Source organism: Spermophilus citellus, assembly GCF_964194105.1.
Source record: "Spermophilus citellus genome assembly, chromosome: 5".
Taxonomy (NCBI): Eukaryota; Metazoa; Chordata; class Mammalia; order Rodentia; family Sciuridae; genus Spermophilus; species Spermophilus citellus.
The window spans coordinates 116,507,323-116,531,493 of record NC_138186.1 but is presented as its reverse complement, the minus strand read 5'-3'; the positions used below and the strand labels follow the sequence as shown (position 1 = coordinate 116,531,493).

At 38.2% G+C, this 24,171-nt stretch overlaps 1 protein-coding gene and 1 pseudogene across 2 annotated transcripts in view; one reads left to right on the top strand and one right to left on the bottom strand.

Moving 5' to 3' along the window:
- ARMC2 (armadillo repeat containing 2) overlaps positions 1-24,171 on the bottom strand; it is a 125,458-nt gene that overhangs the window by 31,498 nt on the left and 69,789 nt on the right. Inside the window, exons 11-12 of the mRNA XM_081293727.1 lie at positions 15,723-15,868; positions 3,927-4,026 (exon numbers count right to left, since the gene is read on the bottom strand). Of these exons, the coding sequence (XP_081149853.1) occupies positions 3,927-4,026; positions 15,723-15,868 (246 nt within the window). The remainder of the gene's footprint in view (positions 1-3,926; positions 4,027-15,722; positions 15,869-24,171) is intronic.
- Positions 16,335-16,701, top strand: LOC308648741 (transcription initiation factor TFIID subunit 13-like; annotated as a pseudogene). The gene has a single exon. The product of its transcript is annotated as a transcription initiation factor TFIID subunit 13-like (transcript).

Here is a 24,171-nt window from a genome sequence, read left to right as displayed (position 1 = left end):
ATGGGAGCTTTTGGTTAATGATTTTTGGAAGTAGTTGGGACACATAATCACTTCCTTGTCATATGACCTCTTTCCCTGTGCTTCCAAAATATTTTGGTTTTGAGGAAAATATAAATTAAGTATTTCTCTTACTAGATAAAAATCAAAGCCATGGCTCAAAACTGTAACATTTCAATCTTTTTTTTAATATTTATTTTTTAGTTGTAGTTGGACATAATACCTTTATTTATTTATTTTTATATGGTGCTGAGGATTGAACCCAGGGCCTCACATGTGCTAGGTGAGTGCCTCTACCACTGAGCCACACCCCAGCCCCCATTTCAATCTTTAAGTAAAGGGAAATAGAGGCATTAAGAATATGACTCAGGGGCTGGGCCTGGGGCTCAGTGGTAGCACACTTGCCTGGCATGTGTGAGGCACTGGGTTCATGAGGCACTGGGTTCAATCCTCAGCACCACATAAAAATAAAATAAAGGTATTGTATCCATCTACAACTAAAAAAAAATATTTAGAAATATAAATAAAGATAAAATCAACACATTTAAATATTTGTGTCCTACAGGAGAGATCCTATATAATGACAAAGTTGATCTCAAGAATAATTAAAGAATGGGGAGTTTACAAGCATTTAGAGGAATATTAAAGTAAGGGCTGAGCATGTAGTGCAGTGGCACAGAACTTTCCTAATGTGTGCAAGGCTCTGAGGTTTTTTAATTGTCAGAAATTTTTAAAAATAAGGAACATTAGAATAAGATTTCTAGCTTGGAGGGAGGGAAGAGCAGACGTTCACTAGATTAGACAAAGGGGAATGAAAGGAAGGGAGAAAGGATGGGAATGGGAAAGACAGTAGAATGAATCGGACATAACTTTCCTATACTCATATACGAATACATGACCAGTGAAACTCCACACCAGGTACAACCACAGGGATGGGATCTAATTAGAATGTTACACTCCATGTGGTATAATGTATCAAAATACATTCTACTGCCATGTATATCTAAACAGAACAACCATAAAAAATGATATCTAGCTTAGCCATACACCTAGCTAATAGCCTACAAAGTAGTAAAAACATAATTTTTGTGGTGATTCTGTCTACCAGACAGAAATCTACAAATTAATGTGTAACTTCATACTATCCGGATTCTAATCACACAGTAGATAGCCAATTCAAACACCTATAGATTGTCCCGAGACTGAAATCATGGGCGGGCCACTGAACAAAGGCCCAGCATGACTTTGTCAGGACATGTCTCCTCCCCCATGACACCTTATTTCTAAGTTTTGGATTTTCCTTTCTTTTTGTTTTTTGTTTCTGTTTTTAATCACAGTGGCATGGTTATGACCCTAGACATACTGGTTAGGTTCTTGGTTCTGGGCCTAGGAGCCGGATGTACTAGCTACACTGAAGTCTTTAAAATGATGTACTGATGAGGGAGTAATTGAGTGATCTTGGGAAGCTTCATGGAGCAGAGGATCAGAGAGCTACATCTTTAAATATGAATTGTTTTTTCAAGATGAGAGGTCATTAGAGAAATCTGATCAAAGAATCATTTTGGCTGGGCATGGTGGAGCACACCTGTAATCCCATCAGCCCAGGAGGCTGAGGCAGGAGGAGTACAAGTTCAAAGCCAGCCTCAGCAATTTAGTGAGGCCCTGAGAATAATGTCTCAAAATAAAAACATAAAAAGGCCTGGGGATGTAGCTCATTGGTAAAGCACCCTGGGTTCAATCCCCAGTACCTCGAAAGAATAATAATTATAGTTCAAAAGTCATTATTCTAAGGTCCAGTTATTGCTCTAGAGGCTCTTAGTCCCCCACTGGGAGCCCAAGTCTACTGATGAGTTTCCTTAAGTGTCTGTGTCTTCCTTCTATAGCTTTTCTCTCTCTCTTTTTTACTGCTTGCTTACCTCTGCCTTTGGTTATAATTTCTGCTTTGCTCTTATTTGCTGGCAATTAGGAACATCATAACAGGTTCTTGATGAGAGTACCCAAAGGACTCTTCCCTTCCACCCCCAGCACTGGGGATTAAACTCAGGGGTGCTTAGTTGGTGAGGCTAGCCTGGAACTTTCGATCCTCCTGCCTCAGCTTCTGGAGTTGCTCAGAATACAGCTGTGCCCCAGAATATCCAGCTGAGGTTAAATTATTTTTAATATCTTCTAAGATGGAAAGGAAATATGTAATACATTTTAATGTGATTTTCACCAAAGTGATTAAAATAAGTTTGGTGATTACAATAATAAGTTATGCTTTTCTTTGGTGGGTCTATATGAAATATGCTCTTCATTCTTCTTTGGAAATTAATTTTAATAGGAAAACAAAATTATAAATTAATAGAGACATGTGACTTTTAAACCAAAGCAGAAAGCAGTTTAGTAAGAAGGGTGATAAAACTTTATGTCAATTGTTAGGCTACTTAGTCCCTTAAACCAGAAAATGCATCCACTGACCAATACTGACATCTCCAGTCTGTCAGGTTGGCAAGATACTAGGATTTTTGTTAGCTTAGTAACAATGGCTATCAGATAAGCTATAATCATAGTCAAAACAGTATCTACTATCAATGCCACAAATGAACAGGGCTCTTTGCCCATACTCTTCCTTTAAAAAAATAAACTAAGTTTTGACATAGCTTGAAATCAAACATTAAACAGAAATATTTTCTTTCACCTCATTTGAAAATCGTAGAGTAAGACACAAAGTGGTCTCCTCTAGTTAAAAGTAATCTAATTTACTCAACACCAAACTACCAAAGTAGAAAAAACACAATGATGGTAAAGTAAAATTATCTCAAATCCATGAAATTATAGTATATAAATAAATCTCTTTTAACAGCTAAAAGATTTCTTTTCAGACTATAATATATTCTCTTTTCTGTCATTTAACTTTTTTTCCCTTAAAAAAGAAATTCAGGAAGAAGAGTACCTAAGCTTTTCATTGGGTTAATTCGTTTGTCCAAAGATTACAGTTCTAATGATATATTGTACTAAATCTAAATTAAATGTTTCATGGACACTTAAATGAATATGTTAAGGTAGATTAATCAAATTCATTCTTCACTTGACATGGTGAATTACTATACCTTGAAATCTTTCAAAGTATGTAATTTATAGAAAATAAAAAATATATAGGTATAGGAATTTGTAAGCCAAATATCCAGAATTCAAGTTCAAGTGCATATTTGTAAATCAGTTAAAAAAAAAAAAAAACTTACTGGCACTTTAACCAAGATTTTATCACCTTCAATTTATTTTTTTGGTACTGGAGATTAAACACAGGGTGCTTAACCACTAAGCCACATCCCCTAGGTTCAATCCCCAGTACTACAAAAATAAATAAATAAATAACCCCGAACAAAAACAACACCCTAAATTATCTCATTTATATCCTTTACCTAGAAATTCCATCTTCTAAATACAACACAGTCAAAAAAAGTAGAGAATTTAAGAACTATAAGAATCTTCCAGGGACAGCCAGTATAGAGGGATCCCAAACTTTAATTTGCATCAGAAGTTGTCATGATCTTTGTTAAAATGCAGGTGGACAGGTCTAATTCCACCCCTCTGACTCCACAGGCCTGGGATGGAGCCTAGTGAGGTTCCTACTGAAATAGCTAGTGCAAGATGACTGTCATGTAGGTCATCTATAGGTCATTGGGAGGACCAACACTCCTGTAGTCCACCCTACCTCCTCCATAAGCCAGGAGTCCCCTTGAACTATATCCCATTGAGACATTTTCTGCCTCAATTTATTCCTTCTTTAATGCCTGGAGGTAGCTCACTGCCTCCTAGAGCAGTACATTATACATCTAATGGAAGCTTCTAATAGGAATCTATTAGAAGTCATTCATCATGGGCATACACAAATACGACAGTACAAAAACACAGAAGGCACTGAAGAATCAAATGCATGAAGAACTGACCTGCTTATTCTGGTATTTGTTTATCAGATTCAAAAATAAGGCATAACATCTGGAATAGTTGGCCAAGGCTGCACTGCCGTCACGATAAGTAGTTAGTTTGCTGCAGAAATGCCAAATGAGAAAATAAAAATTAAATGTTTTCCTATAAAATTCAGGAAGACATAATATCACATTAACCTTAGCCCTTCACAGTTGCCCAGTTCATTAAAAGGAGTCTACAAATACTACACGCACCAGCCTAGAGAAGCTGTAAAGAAACTTGATATCCACTCTATATTCTGGGGATATGGAGCAAGGAAATTAAAAAATAAATAATTAATCAAACAAGTAAACAAACAAATAAAAAGGTCCTTTGAAAAACAGAAGAAGACTGAAGACTGTAACAAATCTACATGAGCAATGTACAACTGCTCTAATATACCAGGCCAGTAGTGCTCTGCTATCAGGAAAAGTAGACCTTAAGGTAAAAGATCTTTAAAATGGCTTTAAAATTTCTACAGCAAGCAAGTGAGCAAACAAAACCCACAAGGCAATACCAACAAACCCACATCAAATTAGGAGATGTTCATAAATTTCTTACTAATTGATAGATCAATAGAACAATATCAGTCATACTTTCAAAATCTGACCATGTAGTAGGCTACAAACAAATCTCAGTAAATTTTCAGAGAACTAGTATCTTAAAGATACTCTCTGGTCATAGTATACTTAAGTTACAAAGCAATTTTCAAAATATATTTAAAAAATATTTTTAGAAACATATAACTAATGGATCAAAGAAATAAGAATACCTAAAAATATATCTGAATAATAACAAAAATATTACAAGTCAAAATTTATAGAATGTAGTTAAAGCAGTGTTCAAAGGATAATATATAGTCTTAAGAAGACTAAAAAGAAAGATGAGTTTTTAATACAGAAGAAAAATATACCCATAGAAGTTAGAAGAAAGGGATTTATAAGGATAAGAGCTGAAGGAATAAGACAGAAAACATACAATAAATGGATCAATAAAACTAATAAAACTAACGAAGATGGCTGCGAATAGAGTGCATCACACCCGGTGTACCGTGCCACTGCGCGGGTGAATAACGAGTTAGAACGACAAAAAACTATCTTTTTAGGAACTTACAGCAAAATGGGGGTGAACCGAAACCTAGAGGAAGGATTTCCAGCACCGAGGTCCAGTAATTGAGTCTCATACATGAGCCAACTGTGCGACCGGAGATCTGGGCTGACTGATCCGCGCGGCCCACCCCGTGGCTACAGACGGCGGGGAGCCACCGAGAAGCGACCAGCAAGCAGGGAGATTGCTGCAGATTCTGTGGAATCCTACCGCCTGAGCACTCATGGAGCCCCGGGCTGAGTTTGGGATTTCAGACGGGGAAGGAAGCGGGACAGTTCTATCCCCCACAATGGAAACTCCACCAAGGAAACCAGCGGCCACCATCTTGGAGAGCTGAAGTAACCACCGCCACTGTCCAACAGATTGCAACAATAAAACAGGTGCGTGTTACTCAGCTCATCTCCCATACAGCGGGGAATTCGCATAAAATCTCTCCTAGGCTCTCCGGGGGAGGGATTATCAGAGCAAGCCTGCATAAAGACATGGGGAAAACTAGAGACACCCAACCTTCAACTCCCCCTCTCATCAGCGGGGGAAAATGAAACCTGTATTGCCAGCACGGGGGGAGGGGCAAGCGGAAAAAATCAAAACAATAGAGTGCGGGGGCGGGGTTCTCAATAGCCACCCTCCACGCCCAACAAACGGCAGGCCCAGAGTACAGTTTGAACTGCCGAGAGGCATCACTCAGGGGAAATCTGGTCTAGCAGGAGAAACCAGGACTAGAAGGAGAAACCAGGGGACTAGAGGGCAGGCCCTCGCGACTGGGCGGCCGGACAACGCACTCCGGCCGGCGAAACTCCACCCGCTGCCCCCGCGACTGGGCGGCGGGAGTCTGCCCCCCGCCAGCGACCAACCACATGACTGGGCAGCTAGAGATTGCCCGCCCACCAGCAACAGCCGGCCCATTGCCCCTGCGACTGGGTGGCTGGAGACCGCACACCCGCCTGCAACAGCCAGCCCATTGCCCCTGCGACTGAGCAGCTGGAAACCGCATGCCTGACGGTGACCACTCGCCCGCCGGCTGCCCGCGCGACTGGGCAACTGGGGACCGCCCGCCTGCCTGCGACAGCCGGTCCATTGCCCCTGCGACTGAGCGGCTGGAGACCACATGCCTGCAGGCGACCGATTGCCCGCCGGCTGACCGCGCGACTGGGCAGCTGGAGACCGCCTGCCCGCCAGCGACCAACCGCACGACTAGGCGACTAGAGATCGCCCGCCCACCAGTGACAGCCGGCCCGTTGCTGCTGCGACTGGGCAGCTGGAAACCGCACGCCCGCCGGGGACCAATCGCCCGCCAGCTGCCAGTGCGACTGGGCGGCTGGAGACCGCCCGGCCACCGGCATCCAGGAGCTGAAACCAACCAGAGACAGTCCAGTCCCAACCCTCCATTCGGACACCCCAGTAAGGAGCCTGGGGCCCGCCATAGCAGAGAGGTGACGTCACTAGAGCTCGGCCGTCGGAATTCCTTCCCAGCGGAATCCACTTTAGCAAGCATAGTCTACCAACACAAAGCAGAGACAACAGAGATATAAAAAACCAAAACAAATTTATAGAAGAGAGCAGAAACACAGCAATCAAATAGAGCTGGAAAGTAGCGTGAACATCATGAAAAAACAAGGAAAAAAAGGAATACAAACAATGCAGGACAACTTAATTCTACAGGAGGACCTAGAAGCATCAGAAACAGGGAATAGGGAAAGAACTCAAGGCATACCTAACTCAGATGGAAAGGAATATTAGAGAAGACATGAGACAGCAAGTCCAAGCAATAAAAGTATATTTTGAAAATGAATTAAACAAACAAATTCAAATGGCAAAGAACGAGCTTTACCAGGAGATAGAGATCTGAAAAAAAAATCAAACAGTAATCCTAGAAATGCAGGAAACTATAAACCAAAAAGAACTCAAACGAGAATATTACAAATAGACTAGATCAAGTAGACGTCAGAACATCAGATAATGAAGACAAAGTTTATCAACTTGAAAAGAATATAGTCAACACAGAAAAGATGCTTAAATCCCACGAGCAATCTATTCAAGAAATATGGGATGTCATAAAAAAACCAAATTTGAGAGTCATCGGGATAGAAGAAGGCATAGCGAATCAAACCAAATGAATGGACAACCTATTAAATGAAATAACTCTAGAAAACTTCCCAGAGATGAAAGATGGAATGGATTGCCAAATCCTGGAAGCCTACAGGACCCCAAACATTCAAAACCATAATAGAACAACTCCAAGACATATAATTATGAAGATAGCCAACGTACAGAACAAGGAGAGAATATTAAAAGCTACCAGAAAGGAGGCAGATTACCTTCAGGGGTAAACCAATTAGGTTAACAACTGATTTCTCATCACAGACTTTGAAAGCGAGAAGATCCTGGAACAATGTATTTCAAACGCTGAAAAATAATGGATTCCAACCAAGAATACTGTATCCAGCAAAATTAAGCTTCAGATTTGACAATGAAATTAAAATCTTTCACGATGAACAAAAGCTAAAAGAATTCGCAGCCAGAAAACCAGCACTGCAAAGCATTTTGAGCAAAATACTACAAGAAGAGGAATTGAAAAACAGTGCCCAAAACTAACAGCAGGAGGTATCTCAGTAAAGGGGGAGGAAAATAACCAAAAAGCAAAAACTAGCCAAACTAAAATAAATAAATAAATAAACATGACTGGAAGTACAAATCATATTTCAATTGTAACCTTAAATGTTAATGGCCTAAACTCACCAATCAAGAGACATAGGCTAGTAACCTGGATCAAAAAAACAAATCCAACAATATGCTGCCTTCAGGAGACTCATATGATAGGAAAAGACATACACAGGCTGAAGGTAAAAGGTTGGGAAAAATCATATCACTCACATGGCCCTCGGAAGCAAGCAGGAGTGGCCATACTCATATCGAATAAAATCAACTTCAAACCTAAGTTAATCAAAAGGGATGAAGAAGGACACTATATACTGTTAAAAGGAACCATCCACCAACAAGACATAACAATTATCAATTTGTATGCACCAAACAATGGAGTTGCAACGTTCATAAAACAAACTCTCCTCAAGTTCAAGAGTCAAATAGACTACAACACAATAATTATGGGTGACTTCAACACACCGCTCTCACCATTAGACAGATCCTCTAGACAAAAGCTGAATAAAGAAACTATTGAACTCAATAGCACAATCAATAACCTAGACTTAACCGACATATATAGAATATATCAACCATCATCAAGTGGATACACGTTCTTCTCAGCAGCACATGAATCCTACTCAAAGATAGACCATATATTATGCCAAAGGGCAACTCTTAGTATATATAAAGGCGTGGAGATAATACCATGCACCATATCTGATCATAATGGAATGAAACTAGAAATCAATGATAAAAGAAGGAAGAAAAAATCCTACATCACATGGAAAATGAACAATATGTTACTGAATGATCAATGGGTTACAGAAGACATAAAGGAGGAGATAAAAAAAATTCATAGAGACAAATGACAATACAGACACAACATCCCGGAATCTATGGGACACAATGAAAGCAGTTTTAAGAGGGAAATTCATTTCTTGGAGTTCTTTCCTCAAAAAAAGAAAAAACCAACAAATAAATGAACTCACACTACACCTCAAAAACCTAGAAAAGGAAGAGCAAAACAACAGCAAATGTAGTAGAAGACAAGAAATAATTAAAATTAGAGCAGAAATCAACGAAATTGAAACAAAAAAAAAAACTATTGGAAAAATTGAAAAAACTAAAAGTTGGTTCTTTGAAAAAATAAATAAGATTGACAGGCCCTTAGCCATGCTTACGAAGAGAAGAAGAGAGAGAATTCAAATTACTAACATACGGGATGAAAAAGGCAATATGACAACAGACACTACAGAAATACAGAAGACAATAAGAAAGTATTTTGAAACCCTATATTCCAATAAAATAGAAGATAGTGAAGATATCGATAAATTTCTTAAGTCATACGATCTGCCCAGATTGAGTCAGGAAGACACACACAATTTAAACAGACCAATAACAAAGGAAGAAATAGAAGAAGCCATCAAAAGACTACCAACCAAAAAAAGCCCAGGACCGGATGGGTATACAGCGGAGTCTTATAAAACCTTCAAAGAAGAATTAATACCAATACTTTTCAAGCTATTTCAAGAAATAGAAAAAGAAGGAGCTCTTCTAAATTCATTCTATGAGGCCAACGTCACCCTGATCCCGAAACCAGACAAAGACACCTCAAAGAAAGAAAACAACAGACCAATATCTCTAATGAACTTGGATGCAAAAATTCTCAATAAAATCCTGGTGAATCGAATACAAAAGCATATCAAAAAAATTGTACACCATGATCAAGTAGGATTCATCCCTGGGATGCAAGGCTGGTTCAATATACGGAAATCAATAAATGCTATTCACCACATCAATAGACTTAAAGACAAGAACCATATGATCATCTCGATAGATGCAGAAGAAGCATTTGACAAAGTACAGCATGCCTTTATGTTCAAAACACTAGAAAAACTAGGGATAACAGGAACTTACCTCAACATTGTAAAAGCTATATATGCTAAACCTCAGGCTAGCGTCATCCTAAATGGAGAAAAACTGAAGGCATTCCCTCTAAAATCTGGAACAAGACAGGGATGCCCTCTATCACCACTTCTATTCAATTTAGTTCTTGAAACACTAGCCAGAGCAATTAGACAGACAAAAGAACTTAAAGGCATAAAAATAGGAAAAGAAGAACTTAAATTATCGCTATTTGCGGATGACATGATAATATATTTAACAGACCCAAAAGGGTCTACAAAGAAACTGCTAGAGTTAATAAATGAATTCAGCAAAGTGGCAGGATATAAAATCAACACGCATAAATCAAAGGCATTCCTGTATATCAGCAACAAAACTTCTGAAATGGAAATGAGGAAAACCACTCCATCCACAATATCGTCAAAGAAAATAAGATACTTGGGAATCAACCTAACAAAAGAGGTGAAAGATTTATACAATGAAAACTACAGAACCCTAAAGAGAGAGATAGAAGAAGATCTTAGAAGATGGAAAAATGTACCCTGTTCATGGATAGGCAGAACTAACATCATCAAAATGTCGATACTACCCAAAGTTCTCTACAGGTTTAATGCGATGCCAATTAAAATCCCAACGGCATTTCTTGTAGAAATAGATAAAGCTATCATGAAATTCATATGTAAAAACAAAAGACCCAGAATAGCAAAAGCAATTCTAAGCAGGAAGTGTGAATCTGAAGGTATAGTGATACCAGAGTTTAAACTGTACTACAAAGCAATAGTAACAAAAACAGCGTGGTACTGGTACCAATACAGGCAGGTGGACCAATGGTACAGAATAGAGGACACAGAAACCAATCCATAAAATTACAACTTTCTTATATTTGATAAAGGGGCTAAAAGCATGCAATGGAGGAAGGATAGCATCTTCAACAAATGGTGCTGGGAAAATTAGAAATCCATATGCAACAAAATGAAACTGAATCCCTTTCTCTCGCCATGCACAAAAGTTAACTCAAAATGGATCAAGGAGCTAGATATCAAACCAGAGACACTGTGTCTGATAGAAGAAAAAGTTGGCTATGATCTACATACTGTGGGGTCGGGCTCCAAATTCCTTAATAGGACGCCCATAGCCCAAGAGTTAATAACAAGAATAAATAAATGGGACTTACTTAAACTAAAAAGTTTTTTCTCAGCAAGAGAAACAATAAGATAGGTGAATAGAGAGCCTACATCCTGGGAACAAATTTTTACTCCTCACACTTCAGATAGAGCCCTAATATCCAGAATGTACAAAGAACTCAAAAAATTAGACAATAAGATAACAAATAACCCAATCAACAAATGGGCCAAGGACCTGAACAGACACTTCTCAGAGGAGGACATACAATCAATCAACAAGTACATGAAAAAAATGCTCACCATCTCTAGCAGTCAGAGAAATGCAAATCAAAACCACCCTAAGATACCATCTCACTCCAGTAAGATTGGCAGCCATTAGGAAGTGAAACGACAATAAGTGTTGGCGAGGATGTGGGGAAAAGGGTACTCTTGTACACTGCTGGTGGGACTACAAATTGGTAAGGCCAATTTGGAAAGCAGTATGGAGATACCTGGGAAAGGTGGGAATGGATCCACCATTTGACCCAGCTATCGCCCTCCTCGGACTATTCCCTGAGGATCTTAAAAGAGTGTACTATAGGGATACTGCCACATCAATGATCATAGCAGCACAATTCACAATAGCTAGACTGTGGAACCAACCTATATGCCCTTCAATAGATGAATGGATAAAAAAAATGTGGCATCTATACACAATGGAGTATTATGCAGCACTAAGAAATGACAAAATCATAGAATTTGCAGGGAAATGGATGGCATTAGAGCAGATTATGCTAAGCGAAGCTAGCCAATCCTTAAAAAACAAATGCCAAATGTCTTGTTTGATATAAAGAGAGCAACTAAGAACAGAACAGGGAGGAAGAGCATGAGGAAAAGATTAACATTAAACAAAGACGAGTGGGGGGAGAGAAAGGGAGAGAGAAGGGAAAGCATATGGAAATGGTAGGAGACCCTCAATGTTACACAAAATTACATAGAAGAGGATGTGAGGGGAAGGGGGGGGGAAACAAGGGAGAGAATTGAACAACAGCAGATGAGGTAGAGAGGGATGATGGGTGGGGAGGGGGGGGGATAGTAGGGGATAGGAAAGGTAGCAGAATACAACAGTCACTAATATGCCATTATGTAAAAATGTGAGTGTGTAACGGATGTGATCCTGCAATTTGTATTTGGGGTAAAAATGGGAGTTCATAACCCAATTGAGTCAAATGTATGAAAGATGATATATCATGAGCTTTGTAATGTTTTGAACAACCAATAAAAAAATATAAAAAAAATTTAAATGCAATCTACTAAAGAAAAAAAAACCTTACTTTTGAACTTGAAATGATTATTCTAAAATTAATCTGTAGTACAAGAAATAACCAATAAAAACTTGAAAAAAGAAAAAAAAACTAATAAAACTGACAAACTTTTTCAAGGCTTATCAAGAAAAAAAATAAAAATCAAAATTAGAAATAAAATCAATATTAATAATGAATAGGCAGTATAACATATTTGTTAAAAGTATGAATTCTAGAGCCAGAATAACCGGTTTGATTTGTTGTCCTACAACTCACTGTGTGATTTTAGGAAAACTACTGATCTTTTCTGTGCCTCAGTTTCCTCATCTGTCAAATGAAGATGACAATATCTTATCTATCCCTCCCTCCAGTCCTGGATTTGAACCAGGACCTCACGCATGCTAGGCAAGTACTCTACCATTGAGCTGCACCCCCAGCTCTTTTTTAGTTTGTTCTGAGACAGAGATGCACTAGTTTGCACAGCTGGGCCTCAAACTTGAAATCCTCCTAGTGCAGTCTCCCCAATAGCCAGAATTACAGGCCTACCCCAACACACCTGCTTATAATGGAACCTATCTTAAAAAGTTGATATAAGGCCAGGTGCAGAGGCAATGCCTGTCATTCCAGTGACTGTAGAGGCTGAGACAGAAGAACCATAGGAAATTTAGAAATTTAGCAAGATCCACTATGGAACCAACCTAGATGCCCTTCAGTAGATGAGTGGATAAAAAAAGATGTGACATATATACACAATAGAATTTTACTCAGCAATAAAACAGAATAAAATCATGGCACTTTCAGGTAAATGGATGGCATTGGAGAAGATAATGCTAAATGAAGTTAGCCAGTCCCAATAAACCAAATGCTGAATGTTTTCTCTGATATAAGGAGGCTGATTCATAGTGGGGTAGAGAGGGGGAGCATGGGAGGAATAGACGAACTCTAGATAGGGCAGAGAGATGGGAGAGGAAGGGAGTGGGCAGAGGGTTAGCAATGATGGTGGAATGTGATGGACATCATTATCCAAAGTACATGTATGAAGAGACGAATTGGACTCAACATACTTTATATACAACCAGAGATATGAAAATTGTGCTGTATATGTGTAATAAGAATTGTAATGCATTCTGCTGTTATTTTTTTAAATCAATTTAAAAATTAAAAATAGAATATACATTTGTTATTTGAATGGAAGATACTAAAAATAATGAAGTAAATTTAAAAAAAAAAGAAATTTAGCAAAATCCTTAACAACTTAGGAAGACCCTGTCTCAAAATTTTTTAAAAATATTAAAGGATTGGAGATGTAGCTCAGTGCTAAAGTGACCCTAGGTTCAATTCTTAGTACCAAAAAAATAGAAACAAATAAAAAACCAAGTTGATGTAAGGATAAAATGAATTAGTATTTGGAAAATTCTTTTAAAGTATTGCCTATCATGTACTAAGTATCCAAGTATCAAATATGTAAAGTAAATGAAAGATGCAACAGACACTAAAATGATGATAAGTAGAGTATTTTTGAACTCTATATTGCTTGAAAACTTAGAAAATTGTACAAAATCCTATAAAATTTTAACTATTTATTTATTTTGATACTGAGGATTGGACCCATGGGCACTCTGCCATTGAACTACATCCCCATCCCTATTTATTTTGAGACAGAGTCTTGCTAAGTTGTCCAGGCTGTCCTTGAACTATAATTCTCCTGCCTCAGCCTCCTGAGTTGCTGGGATTACAGGCATCTGCTACCATGCCATGCTAAAAAATATGACTTTTTAAACTGAGCCAAGGAGAAATAAAAATATCACTAGATATGCAGAAACTGAATTAGCCAGCTGCAGTGGCACATGCCTCTAGTCTGTACGTGCTTTTCGAAAAATAGATAAATTTAAAGGGGCATGGTGGTGCATGCCTATAATCCCAATGGCTTGGGAGACTGAGGCAGAAGGATTATAAATTCAAAGCCAGCCTCACAATTTAGCAAGGCCTGGATGGGGATATAGCTCAGTGGTTAAGCACCTTAGGTTCAATCCCAGGTACAAATACATAAACAAGTTTAATTTTCATAAATTCTTCTAGAAAAGAGAAATGGGAATACTTCCCATTATGAGGCAGGTATAAACTTGACACTAAAAACAAACAATAATGTAGGAAAGGAAAAGAAAAGATCAACTTGACTCATGACCAGAGATGAAAAATATCTGGTTAAAACATTAGTTAACCAGACCCATCAATATATAATGGCCTACTAATATGAGAAAATCTTAATGTAATTTACTAGATTAATAGATTGAAAAAAGTAAATCTATGTATCAAAAATAGAATCAGGGCAAGCATTTGAAAAAACCTTGCTTAATGAGAAAGAATCTTTCCAGAACTTTCTAAAAAGTATCTATAAAAATCTACAAGAAACATCATTTTTCACTGGTGAGACCATAAAAATAATTCATTTAAAGTCAGGAAAACCTGCTGTGGTGGCTCAGGCCTATTACCCCACTATCAAACAGACTGAGGCAGGAGGATTATAAGTCGCCCAGCCTCAGTAACTGTCTTAAAATAAGAGACCCTGTCTTAAAATAAAAATAATAAAAAGGGCTGGAGATGTAGCTCAGTGGTAGAGAATCCCTGGGTTCAAATAAAAGAAAAAATATCCTAAAGTTCTTATCATAGACTTACTGATTTCTCAGTTCATAAGGAAGAAAAAAGAACGAGTCTGGATCTTAAAAGAAAAAAAGTGAGAGATTCATCTTTTAGCAAGATTAAAATTAAATCTATAATAGTAAAAGCAATGTAGCACTTACTGGTCTGAGGATGGACCAAATAGAATGCCCAGAAACAGACCTGCAGTAATTTGGAAACATATAAATGACTGAAAGTCCATGAGAAAAGGACAGCATTTTCAAAAAGATGCTGGACAATGGACCATCCATCCACATGGAAAAAAAAATTAACTTGGACTCCCTATATGCCACCATCCACAAAACAAACTCTTTGCAATTTTACAATGCTTCAAAATGGGAGTAATTAAAGATCCAGAACAAAGTTCAGGAAAGAAAGAAAATCTGGACTCAATAGCCTCATACTGGGGTCAATTACCAATCTGGTCTTCAGGAAATTTAATAGTTAAAGATAGTACCAGGTTTCTTGAGAAAAATCATTATATTAAAATGCTGGCAAATAAAAGTAAGGGAAAAAATACAAATATGTAATTTAAAGACAGCTCTGAAATTCAACAACATCTTGTTTTGAGACAACCTGGATATAAATGACCATCCTGTCTGGAGTAAAGTACAGACATGATTAGTGGATGTGTGAACCAAAGTTCAAACCATTGGAATAAAATACAAAATCAGATCACACTTGTAACAGATGAACTGTGAAATATTATTTCCAGGTATACTAGGAAGTTCGCCATCTATCGTGGTACACAGAAATAAACAAGAACATTAGGGATAGCTCACAATTCACCAAAGATCTAAAATGACCTACATTTAGCGAATACAGAGTGGCAAGACAATCACACAGGAAACAGAATCCATAAATCATGTATTGTAAATTTGGACCCACCAGATTTACTTTTTCTGCTAGGGGAAATAAAAAGCAAAAAAAGACAAAAAAGAATTCCCTGACAGTCACACACTCAAACATTGCAAATAATCCGAAACCCAAGCATTAGCATTTTTGTAAGGCTACTTCATTCTCTTAGTCTACCTACCTGAATATTCTGGCAATATTGCTACAGACGTCCTTGTCATCCATATACTGCTCCATCACTGTGCAGAGCTGGGGAAGGGTGCTGATGCTCAAGAACTTACTTCTTGCTAGCGGTGAATCAACCAAGTTTCTCAATGTAGCAGTTGCCTAGGATAAAAGCATGTTTGCACTATTTTTTATTTTTTGTAGTGGGGATTGAACCCAAGAACACTTAGCACTGAGCCACATCCCCAGTCCTTTTTTATTTTTTTAGTTTATTTTGAAACAGGATCTCTCTGAGTTGTTTAGGGCCTCTTGAAACTTTGTGAGGCTGGCCTTTAAGTTGAGATCCTCCTGCCTCAACCTCCTGAGTTACTGGGATTACAGACGTGTGCCAGGTGGCTGTGCCATTTTTTAAAACTGGAAAATATAGCCATGCTAATTATCTAACAAGGCACAATCCACTCCATAAATTTCATTATATCCATCAGTAGGTAAACCAAGTCTCTGTTATGAGTCTCCCATTAGAGAATATGGGTCTAGGCACAATAGCATGAAATGAAAACAAAGCAAGCCTAATTGGGTTCAAAGGTAAAGAATGGAATAATAGGCTGTGGGCTGGTGGGCTAGAGGGATGGTCGATGAGGAAGAAGACCGGATGTTTGAGGAGGAAAATGAAGAAATTGGGGGAGGTGCAGAAGGTAGACAGACTAAAAGATATTTTTTTTCTAAAGAATTACGATGTGTGATGTATGGGTTTGGGGATGACCAGAATCCTTACACTGAGTCAGTGGATATTCTTGAAGACCTTGTTATAGAGTTCATCACTGAAATGACTCACAAGGCAATGTCAATTGGAAGACAAGGTCAAGTACAAGTTGAAGATATTCTTGATTCAAAAGGACCCAAGGAAGTTTGCTAGGGTTAAAGACTTGCTTACCATGAATGAAGCGTTGAAACAAGCTAGAAAAGCATTTTATGAAGCAAACTACGGATCTTGATAATTTTTGTACTTCATGGAATTTCATTATCTTCTGTGGAAATCATATATAATAATTGTGTATTTTGTACAGTAATATCCTAATATCTAGGCATGTAAATGAAAGATGGAGAAACAAAGTTTTCAGCCTTTAATTTCATGTCTTTGATTTTAGAGTGATCCTTGAGCCTTTAATTGCCTGCCTTTACATGACCATACTTGAATTACTTACTGAGTTTTAATGACTACATGTAAGTTAAAGTACCTTACAAATTATGCGGTTCCTTCTGACTTTTGACTATCTAAAGGATGAAGTAGTATTTGTTACATATATTTGTGCCATTATAAGCTATACTATAGCTGTTTAATATATGAAATCTAAATGTCATTTGACTATGCCTGCTGAGACATATGCCTTACATACATATTCTGAAGTTTTTAGACAACAGTGGTCTGAGATGTTATTAAAGATAGTGAACTGGTTTTTCTTTTAAGGAGATGATATTTGAAACTACAAGTTTTTGTAAGAATGTTTATGTGTCTTAAATGATAATTTGTTTTAATATTTTCTAAATAGTGATTTTTTATTTTTATTTTTCTAGAAACTTAAAGTTTCATGTTGATGCTTCCATATTGAAAGACTTTTTTGATTTAAAACCTTTTGGGACTTAGGTTACTTTTAAAGTTTTAGTACTCATTTTCCTGATCATTTACTTTCAGTAGCAGGAATGACAATGTTTAATGAGCTAATGGTAGGATAAGCATTTGGGGTAGTAGTTTTTTAACATTTATGTAAGTACTTGTGGAAATATGTAGTTGACTAAAACCACATGTAGCTACAAAAACCACTTTTGTAGTTCAGAGTTAAGAGGTTTTGTGTGAATTTAGCTTATTGCATTAAATTATTGCCCTTAGCTTAAAATAAGAATTAAAATTGCATTTAAAGAGATCACTGAATGCTACTGTTTGTGAAACTGAACTTTTTGATTCTACTTATAAGTAGTATCTATAAATCAGTACCTGGGAAAATTTCACTTTCTTAACCTATTGATATAAGGAATAAAGTCTAAAAAATTAAACAGAAAAAAGAGAATGGAATAGGGAATCAACATAACAAAAATCAGGGTGAAGCAAATCATTATCTGGGTTAATAGTCACAAGATCTTCAATTGACCCTGTGACAGCCATATCAGTTCCACAGATTAGAAATTTCTTGCCCTATTGTTCTTATAAATATCTTATAAAAAATGATGTGACCAAAGAATATTTAAGACTATCAGACTTATTCTCTTCTAAGTATTGAGATTTTTTTTGCAAATTGGTCTTAATTTGTAGAACAATTTAAGAAAAACTGTGTTTTCCTTTGTCTAAGAGTAGAGAACAATTTAGTAAATCTGAAAATTGGTGTTGCTGTTATTTAATAATTTTCATACGTGGTGTGATCTTTCCTTGTGAGATGGTACAGGAAAGCTATTAGTGAAGAAAGTCAGATCAGTGCCACCATTTCCAAGCCTGGGTTGGTTACTTAACCTCTCAGAGCAAATTTTTCTCATCAATAAAGTGGACATGGTGATAACTGTCCTGTAGTTGTGAGGATTCAATGAGATGAGATGTGTAATGGCACTGCTAGAGCCCATTACCTAATGGTGTTCAAATATCATAGACTCATCTCCACCTTAATTGAGGAACTTCTCACTCAGGATGCAGGAGAACACTGGCCTTAGAGTCAACTAACAGGATTCAATTCCAAATCTCCTTCAAGTTATGTGGGGCAGCCACTCATTTTTCCACTTCCCCATTTCCATATCTAAAACAGGGTTACTATTCTGTTCACTTGAAGAGTGGTTGTATGTAGCAAATAGAAAAGATATGACAATATATTTGTATACTAGAAATATTTACCTAAATATTTCTAGTATACAAATACATTGTCACATATATAATACACATTAGGTAAATATACATTAGGTAAATATAAAGCATCATTATAATCATAACAAAAAGATTTTGAAAGTTAAAATATAACTATCTTGAAAATGATTTTAAAATATCTCAATGTAGTGATTCAATTATACATGACTTAGTCAATTTTTCCTTGAAAGGTACAGGATCACAAACATTGGCAGGAAACTAAACCATACAAGTATTTGATCTGACCAGGAATCTACAATACAGTCTTCTAAGCTAAGGATTAGGTCTTTTGTGAAGACTAATAAACTGTTCTAGGAATCCCAGGCCATTGCTGCCATAAAATGGAAAATTCCCACCATCTGACTAGACTCTACCTGTTCTGAGACAGCCCAGGCCCTTGGGCACTACTGGTTTATCTCAATCCAAAGAATGACTCACACTTTCCTCAACAGAGACCAAAGAACACAGATGCCCAAGTGAATCCAGACCTGAACTGGTACTTGCAGAGACCATGGGGAACCCGTTCCACTCATGTGCACATGAAGTTTCTTTTCCCTGGTTCCCAGGGCTTAGAAGATTGGGCACTCGGATCCACAGTCATCTTCTTACCCCCCTCATCTAACCTCTGGCAAGGGAGGTTGTTAGCAGAAGGAATCACAGTTTTCCTAGGAACTTTTATTTTCTTGTTTCAACCTAAATTTTTTTCCCCTCTCAATCCTTCTCACCTCATTAGAAAAAGTTAAGACAGCTCAAGGTTCTTGGGCCCCAATGTACTACCTTTTATAAATGGCTCAGATCAATATGTCATATATCATCTTGGCTCAAATCCCTACCCATTTGCTATACATATCAATCATGTTATGTGCATAACACATAATTGATACACTGAATATTTCCAAATTTGTCCATATGGGGCTAGTAGAAAATATATGTGTGAAACTTGTACCACACATTACCTCGTAATACCTCAATCTACAACACCACTATCAACTTAGCTGCTAAAATCTCCAAAGTCCCATAATCCTGTCTTGTTGCTTTAGTCACCACAGGCCCTGCTGGCTTTTCGCCACCGCTCCTAGGATAAGGTTCAGTGCCCTGCCCATGGTCTATAAGGACATACATGATCTGGTTCTTACCAACCCCTCAAACTTTATCTCATACCATAAACTCCCCGGCAAACTCTATTTAAGGTTATGTCTTCCTGTCTGTCTACTCCTGTGGATTAGAGGCTTTTGTGGGGGCATATACCTTGTTTCTCTTCCCATCACTGTGCCCCCAGGTTGGAGACTAGTGCCTGTCATGAACATCTATCTACAAAGGAAAGACTGGGTACAAATAGCAAGGTTAGGATATGAGGAAACCACGAATTAAGCAGACAGTATCTCTGAGACAGACTGATTGTAAGACGATTTTAAAGGAGTAGAATAATAAAAAATATTGGATGAAAGAAAATGGATTTTGTGGAGGGGGAGTGGTTCCCTATGGATTTATTCCCTCTTCATCTCAATCAAATAGGCTCTGAAACTCCCCTGCTCCTTTCCCTTCCCACACATGACTGGTCACCTGTTCTACCTCTTCTCCCCCTCACCAGGTCACCATAGCTTCATCTCTTACCCACACTCCATAGTCCCCTGAACCAGGTCCTTCCACAGCCTCTCCCCATCTGGCTCATCTTCCCATAGTGTTCACTGATGCCTGAGGGGACTTCTCAAAACCCAACCTTCCCTTCTGGGAAGATGTCCAGGGTCTAGTGGGCAACATCCAGATTCACTTTATAAAGCACAGGCCACTCCTCTGAGATATCCTTGGAGCTCACTTCTTGCACCTCTCTTCCTCATCACGCAGCCATTTTTCAGACTCTGCACCATAAAACATCATGATTCCACACCTCTGAATAGACCCCTTCTTCCACTTGGAACGCCCTCCTAGACTAACCCTTTCCTGCTCCTCCCACGGGCAATCTCCTGCTCATTTCCCAGGACCCAGCTCAGGCTCACTTGTCCTCCATGAAGACTGTCCAGTGGTTCTGTCAATGCCTCTTCATGCCCACCACAGAGTCATAATCACTTGTCCCTGCACCTCTCTCCCATGGTGAACTGCTCCAGTGTATAAACCATCTCTTCCTACTCAGGACAATAAAATGTGCCCATGAAAAGCTCTTTCTGTTTAGGTGTTGCCTGGCTGGTTGAAACATAGAAGGAGAAGGGGAAGGAGGAGAGAAACAGAGGGGGAAGCCAGAAAGGAGAGGGGTTAGGGAGGTTTTTCCCTTTAAGAAGCCTCTGGCAAGAAAGTGCAGAGGATTATCAAAGGCCTGGGTGGCACAGAGCTAAAATCCCTGAGGTAGAAGGTCCTGGAAGAGGCCACCACACATATGCAGCAATGCAGGTCCCCACTGTGAGAACTGCCTCAATCTCTCTGAGCAGCTACTCTCAATACGGGGGTGGGGGTGGAGGGTGGGGGGTGGGGGTGGGAAGGTGTTGATTGTTCAGACTCAGAGGCTTTTTTTCTGGGGGAAATGGAGAAGGGTGGGTGGGAAGAGAGCCTAGTTAAATAGCATGGTATGGTGAAGGCGAGTTTCTATCCTAATTTGTATTGCTTCAAATTGTACTTTGATATATATGTATCTTTTTATTGTACATAATCTTTTTTTAAATTAGAGCTTTATAGATATACATAGTGGTTGAGTTCATCCTGATAAACTCATACCTGCATAGAAATCGATTTCAGTCCATGATCCCCCCTTTCCTGCCCCCTCTTCCCTCCCATTTCTTCTCCCCTCTCCCATTCTCCTTCTACTATTAGACTTCCTTTCATTTTATATTTGATTGTTTCTTTCTACCTATGCATAAAGGTGAACTTCCTTATTGTACATTTATATACACACATAAAATGATTTTTTTGTGTGTGTTAAAATTTTAATGTATCTTTTTTTTATTTTATTTTTTTTATTGGTTGTTCACAACATTACAAAGCTCTTAACATATCATATTTCATACATTAGATTGAAGTGGGTTATGAACCCCCAATTTTACCCCAAATGCAGATTGCAGAATCACATCGGTTACACATCCACAATTGTACATAATGCCCTATTAGTAATTGTTGTATTCTGCTACCTTTCCTATCCCCTACTATCCCCCCTCCCCTCCCTTTCCATCTTCTCTCTCTACCCCATCTACTGTAATTCATTTCTCTCCTTGTTTATTTTTCCATTCCCCTCACAACCTCTTATATGTAATTTTGTATAGCAATGAGGGTCTCCCTTCATTTCCATGCAATTTCCTTTTTCTCTCCCTTTCCCTCCCATCTCATGTCTCTGTTTAATGTTAATCTTTTCTTCCTGCTCTTCCTCCCTGCTCTGTTCATAGTTGCTCTCATTATATCAAAGAAGACATTTGGTATTTGTTTTTTAGGGATTGGCTAGCTTCACTAAGCATAATCTGCTCTACTGCCATCCATTTCCCTGCAAATTCTATGATTTTGTCATTTTTTATTGCTGCATAGTACTCCATTGTGTATAGATGCCACATTTTTTTTTATCCATTCATCTATTGATTGGATAAAAAATCCAATGGGTTGGTTCCACAGTCTAGTTATTGTGAATTGTGCTGCTATGAACATCGATGTGGCAGTATCCCTGTAGCATGCTCTTTTAAGGTCTTCAGGGAATAGTCCGAGAAGGGCAATAGCAGGGTCAAATGGTGGTTCCATTCCCATCTTTCCCAGGAATTTCCAAACTGCTTTCCAAATTGGCCGCACCAATTTGCAGTCCCACCAGCAATGTACAAGTGTACCGTTTTCTCCACATCCTCGCCAGCACTTGTTGTTGTTTGACTTCACAGTGGCTGCCAGTCTTACTGGAGTGAGATGGTATCTTAAGGTGGTTTTGATTTGCATTTCTCTGACTGCTAGAGATGGTGAGCATTTTTTCATGTACTTGTTGATTGATTGTATGTCCTCCTCTGAGAAGTGTCTGTTCAGGTCCTTGGCCCATTTGTTGATTGGGTTATTTGTTATCTTATTGTCTAATTTTTTGAGTTCTTTGTATACTCTGGATATTAGGGCTCTATCTGAAGTGTGAGGAGTAAAAATTTGTTCCCAGGATGTAGGCTCCCTATTTACCTCTCCTATTGTTTCTCTTGCTGAGAAAAAACTTTTTAGTTTAAGTAAGTCCCATTTGTTGATTCTTGTTATTAACTCTTGTGCTATGGGTGTCCTATTAAGGAATTTGGAGCCCAACCCCACAATATGTAGATCGGAGCCAACTTTTTCTTCTATCAGACGCAGAGTCTCTGATTTGATATCAAGCTCCTTGATCCATTTTGAGTTAACTTTTGTGCATGGCGAGAGAAAGGGATTCAGTTTCATTTTGTTGCATATGGATTTCCAGTTTTCCCAACACCATTTGTTGAAGATGCTATCCTTCCTCCATTGCATGCTTTTAGCCCCTTTATCAAATATAAGATAGTTGTAACTTTGTGGATTAGTCTCTGTGTCCTCTATTCTATACCATTGGTCCACCCGCCTGTTTTGGTACCAGTACCATGCTGTTTTTGTCACTATTGCTCTGTAATATAGTTTGAAATCTGGTATCGCTATACCGCCTGATTCACACTTCCTGCTTAGAATTGCTTTTGCTATTCTGGGTCTTTTATTTTTCCATATGAATTTCATGATTGCTTTATCTATTTCTACAAGAAATGCCGTTGGGATTTTGATTGGCATTGCATTAAACCTATAGAGAACTTTTGGTAATATCGCCATTTTGATGATGTTAGTTCTGCCTATCCATAAACAGGGTATATTTTTCCATCTTCTAAGTTCTTCTTCTACTTCTCTCTTTAGGGTTCTGTAGTTTTCATTGTATAAGTCTTTCACCTCTTTTGTTAGGTTGATTCCCAAGTATTTTATTTTTTTTGAGGATATTGTGAATGGAGTGTTTTTCCTCATTTCCGTTTCAGAAGTTTTGTCGCTGATATACAGAAATGCCTTTGATTTATGCGTGTTGATTTTATATCCTGCCACTTTGCTGAATTCATTTATTAGTTCTAGTAGTTTCTTTGTAGACCCTTTTGGGTCTTCTAGGTATAGAATCATGTCATCTGCAAATAGTGATAATTTAAGTTCTTCTTTTCCAATTTTTATGCCTTTAATTTCTTTCGTCTGTCTAATTGCTTTGGCCAGTGTTTCGAGAACTGTATTGAATATAAGTGGTGATAGAGGGCATCCCTGTCTTGTTCCAGATATTAGAGGGAATGCCTTCAACTTTTGTCCATTCAGAATGATGCTAGCCTGAGGCTTAGCATAGATAGCTTTTACAATGTCAAGGTAAGTTCCTGTTATCCCTAGTTTTTCTAATGTTTTGAACATAAAGGGATGCTGTACTTTGTCGAATGCTTTCTCTGCATCTATCGAGATGATCATATGGTTCTTATCTTTAAGTCTATTGATGTGGTGAATAACATTTATTGATTTCCGTATGTTGAACCATCCTTGCATCCCAGGGATGAATCCTACTTGATCATGGTGCACAATTTTTTTGATGTGTTTTTGTATTCGATTCGCCAGAATTTTATTGAGG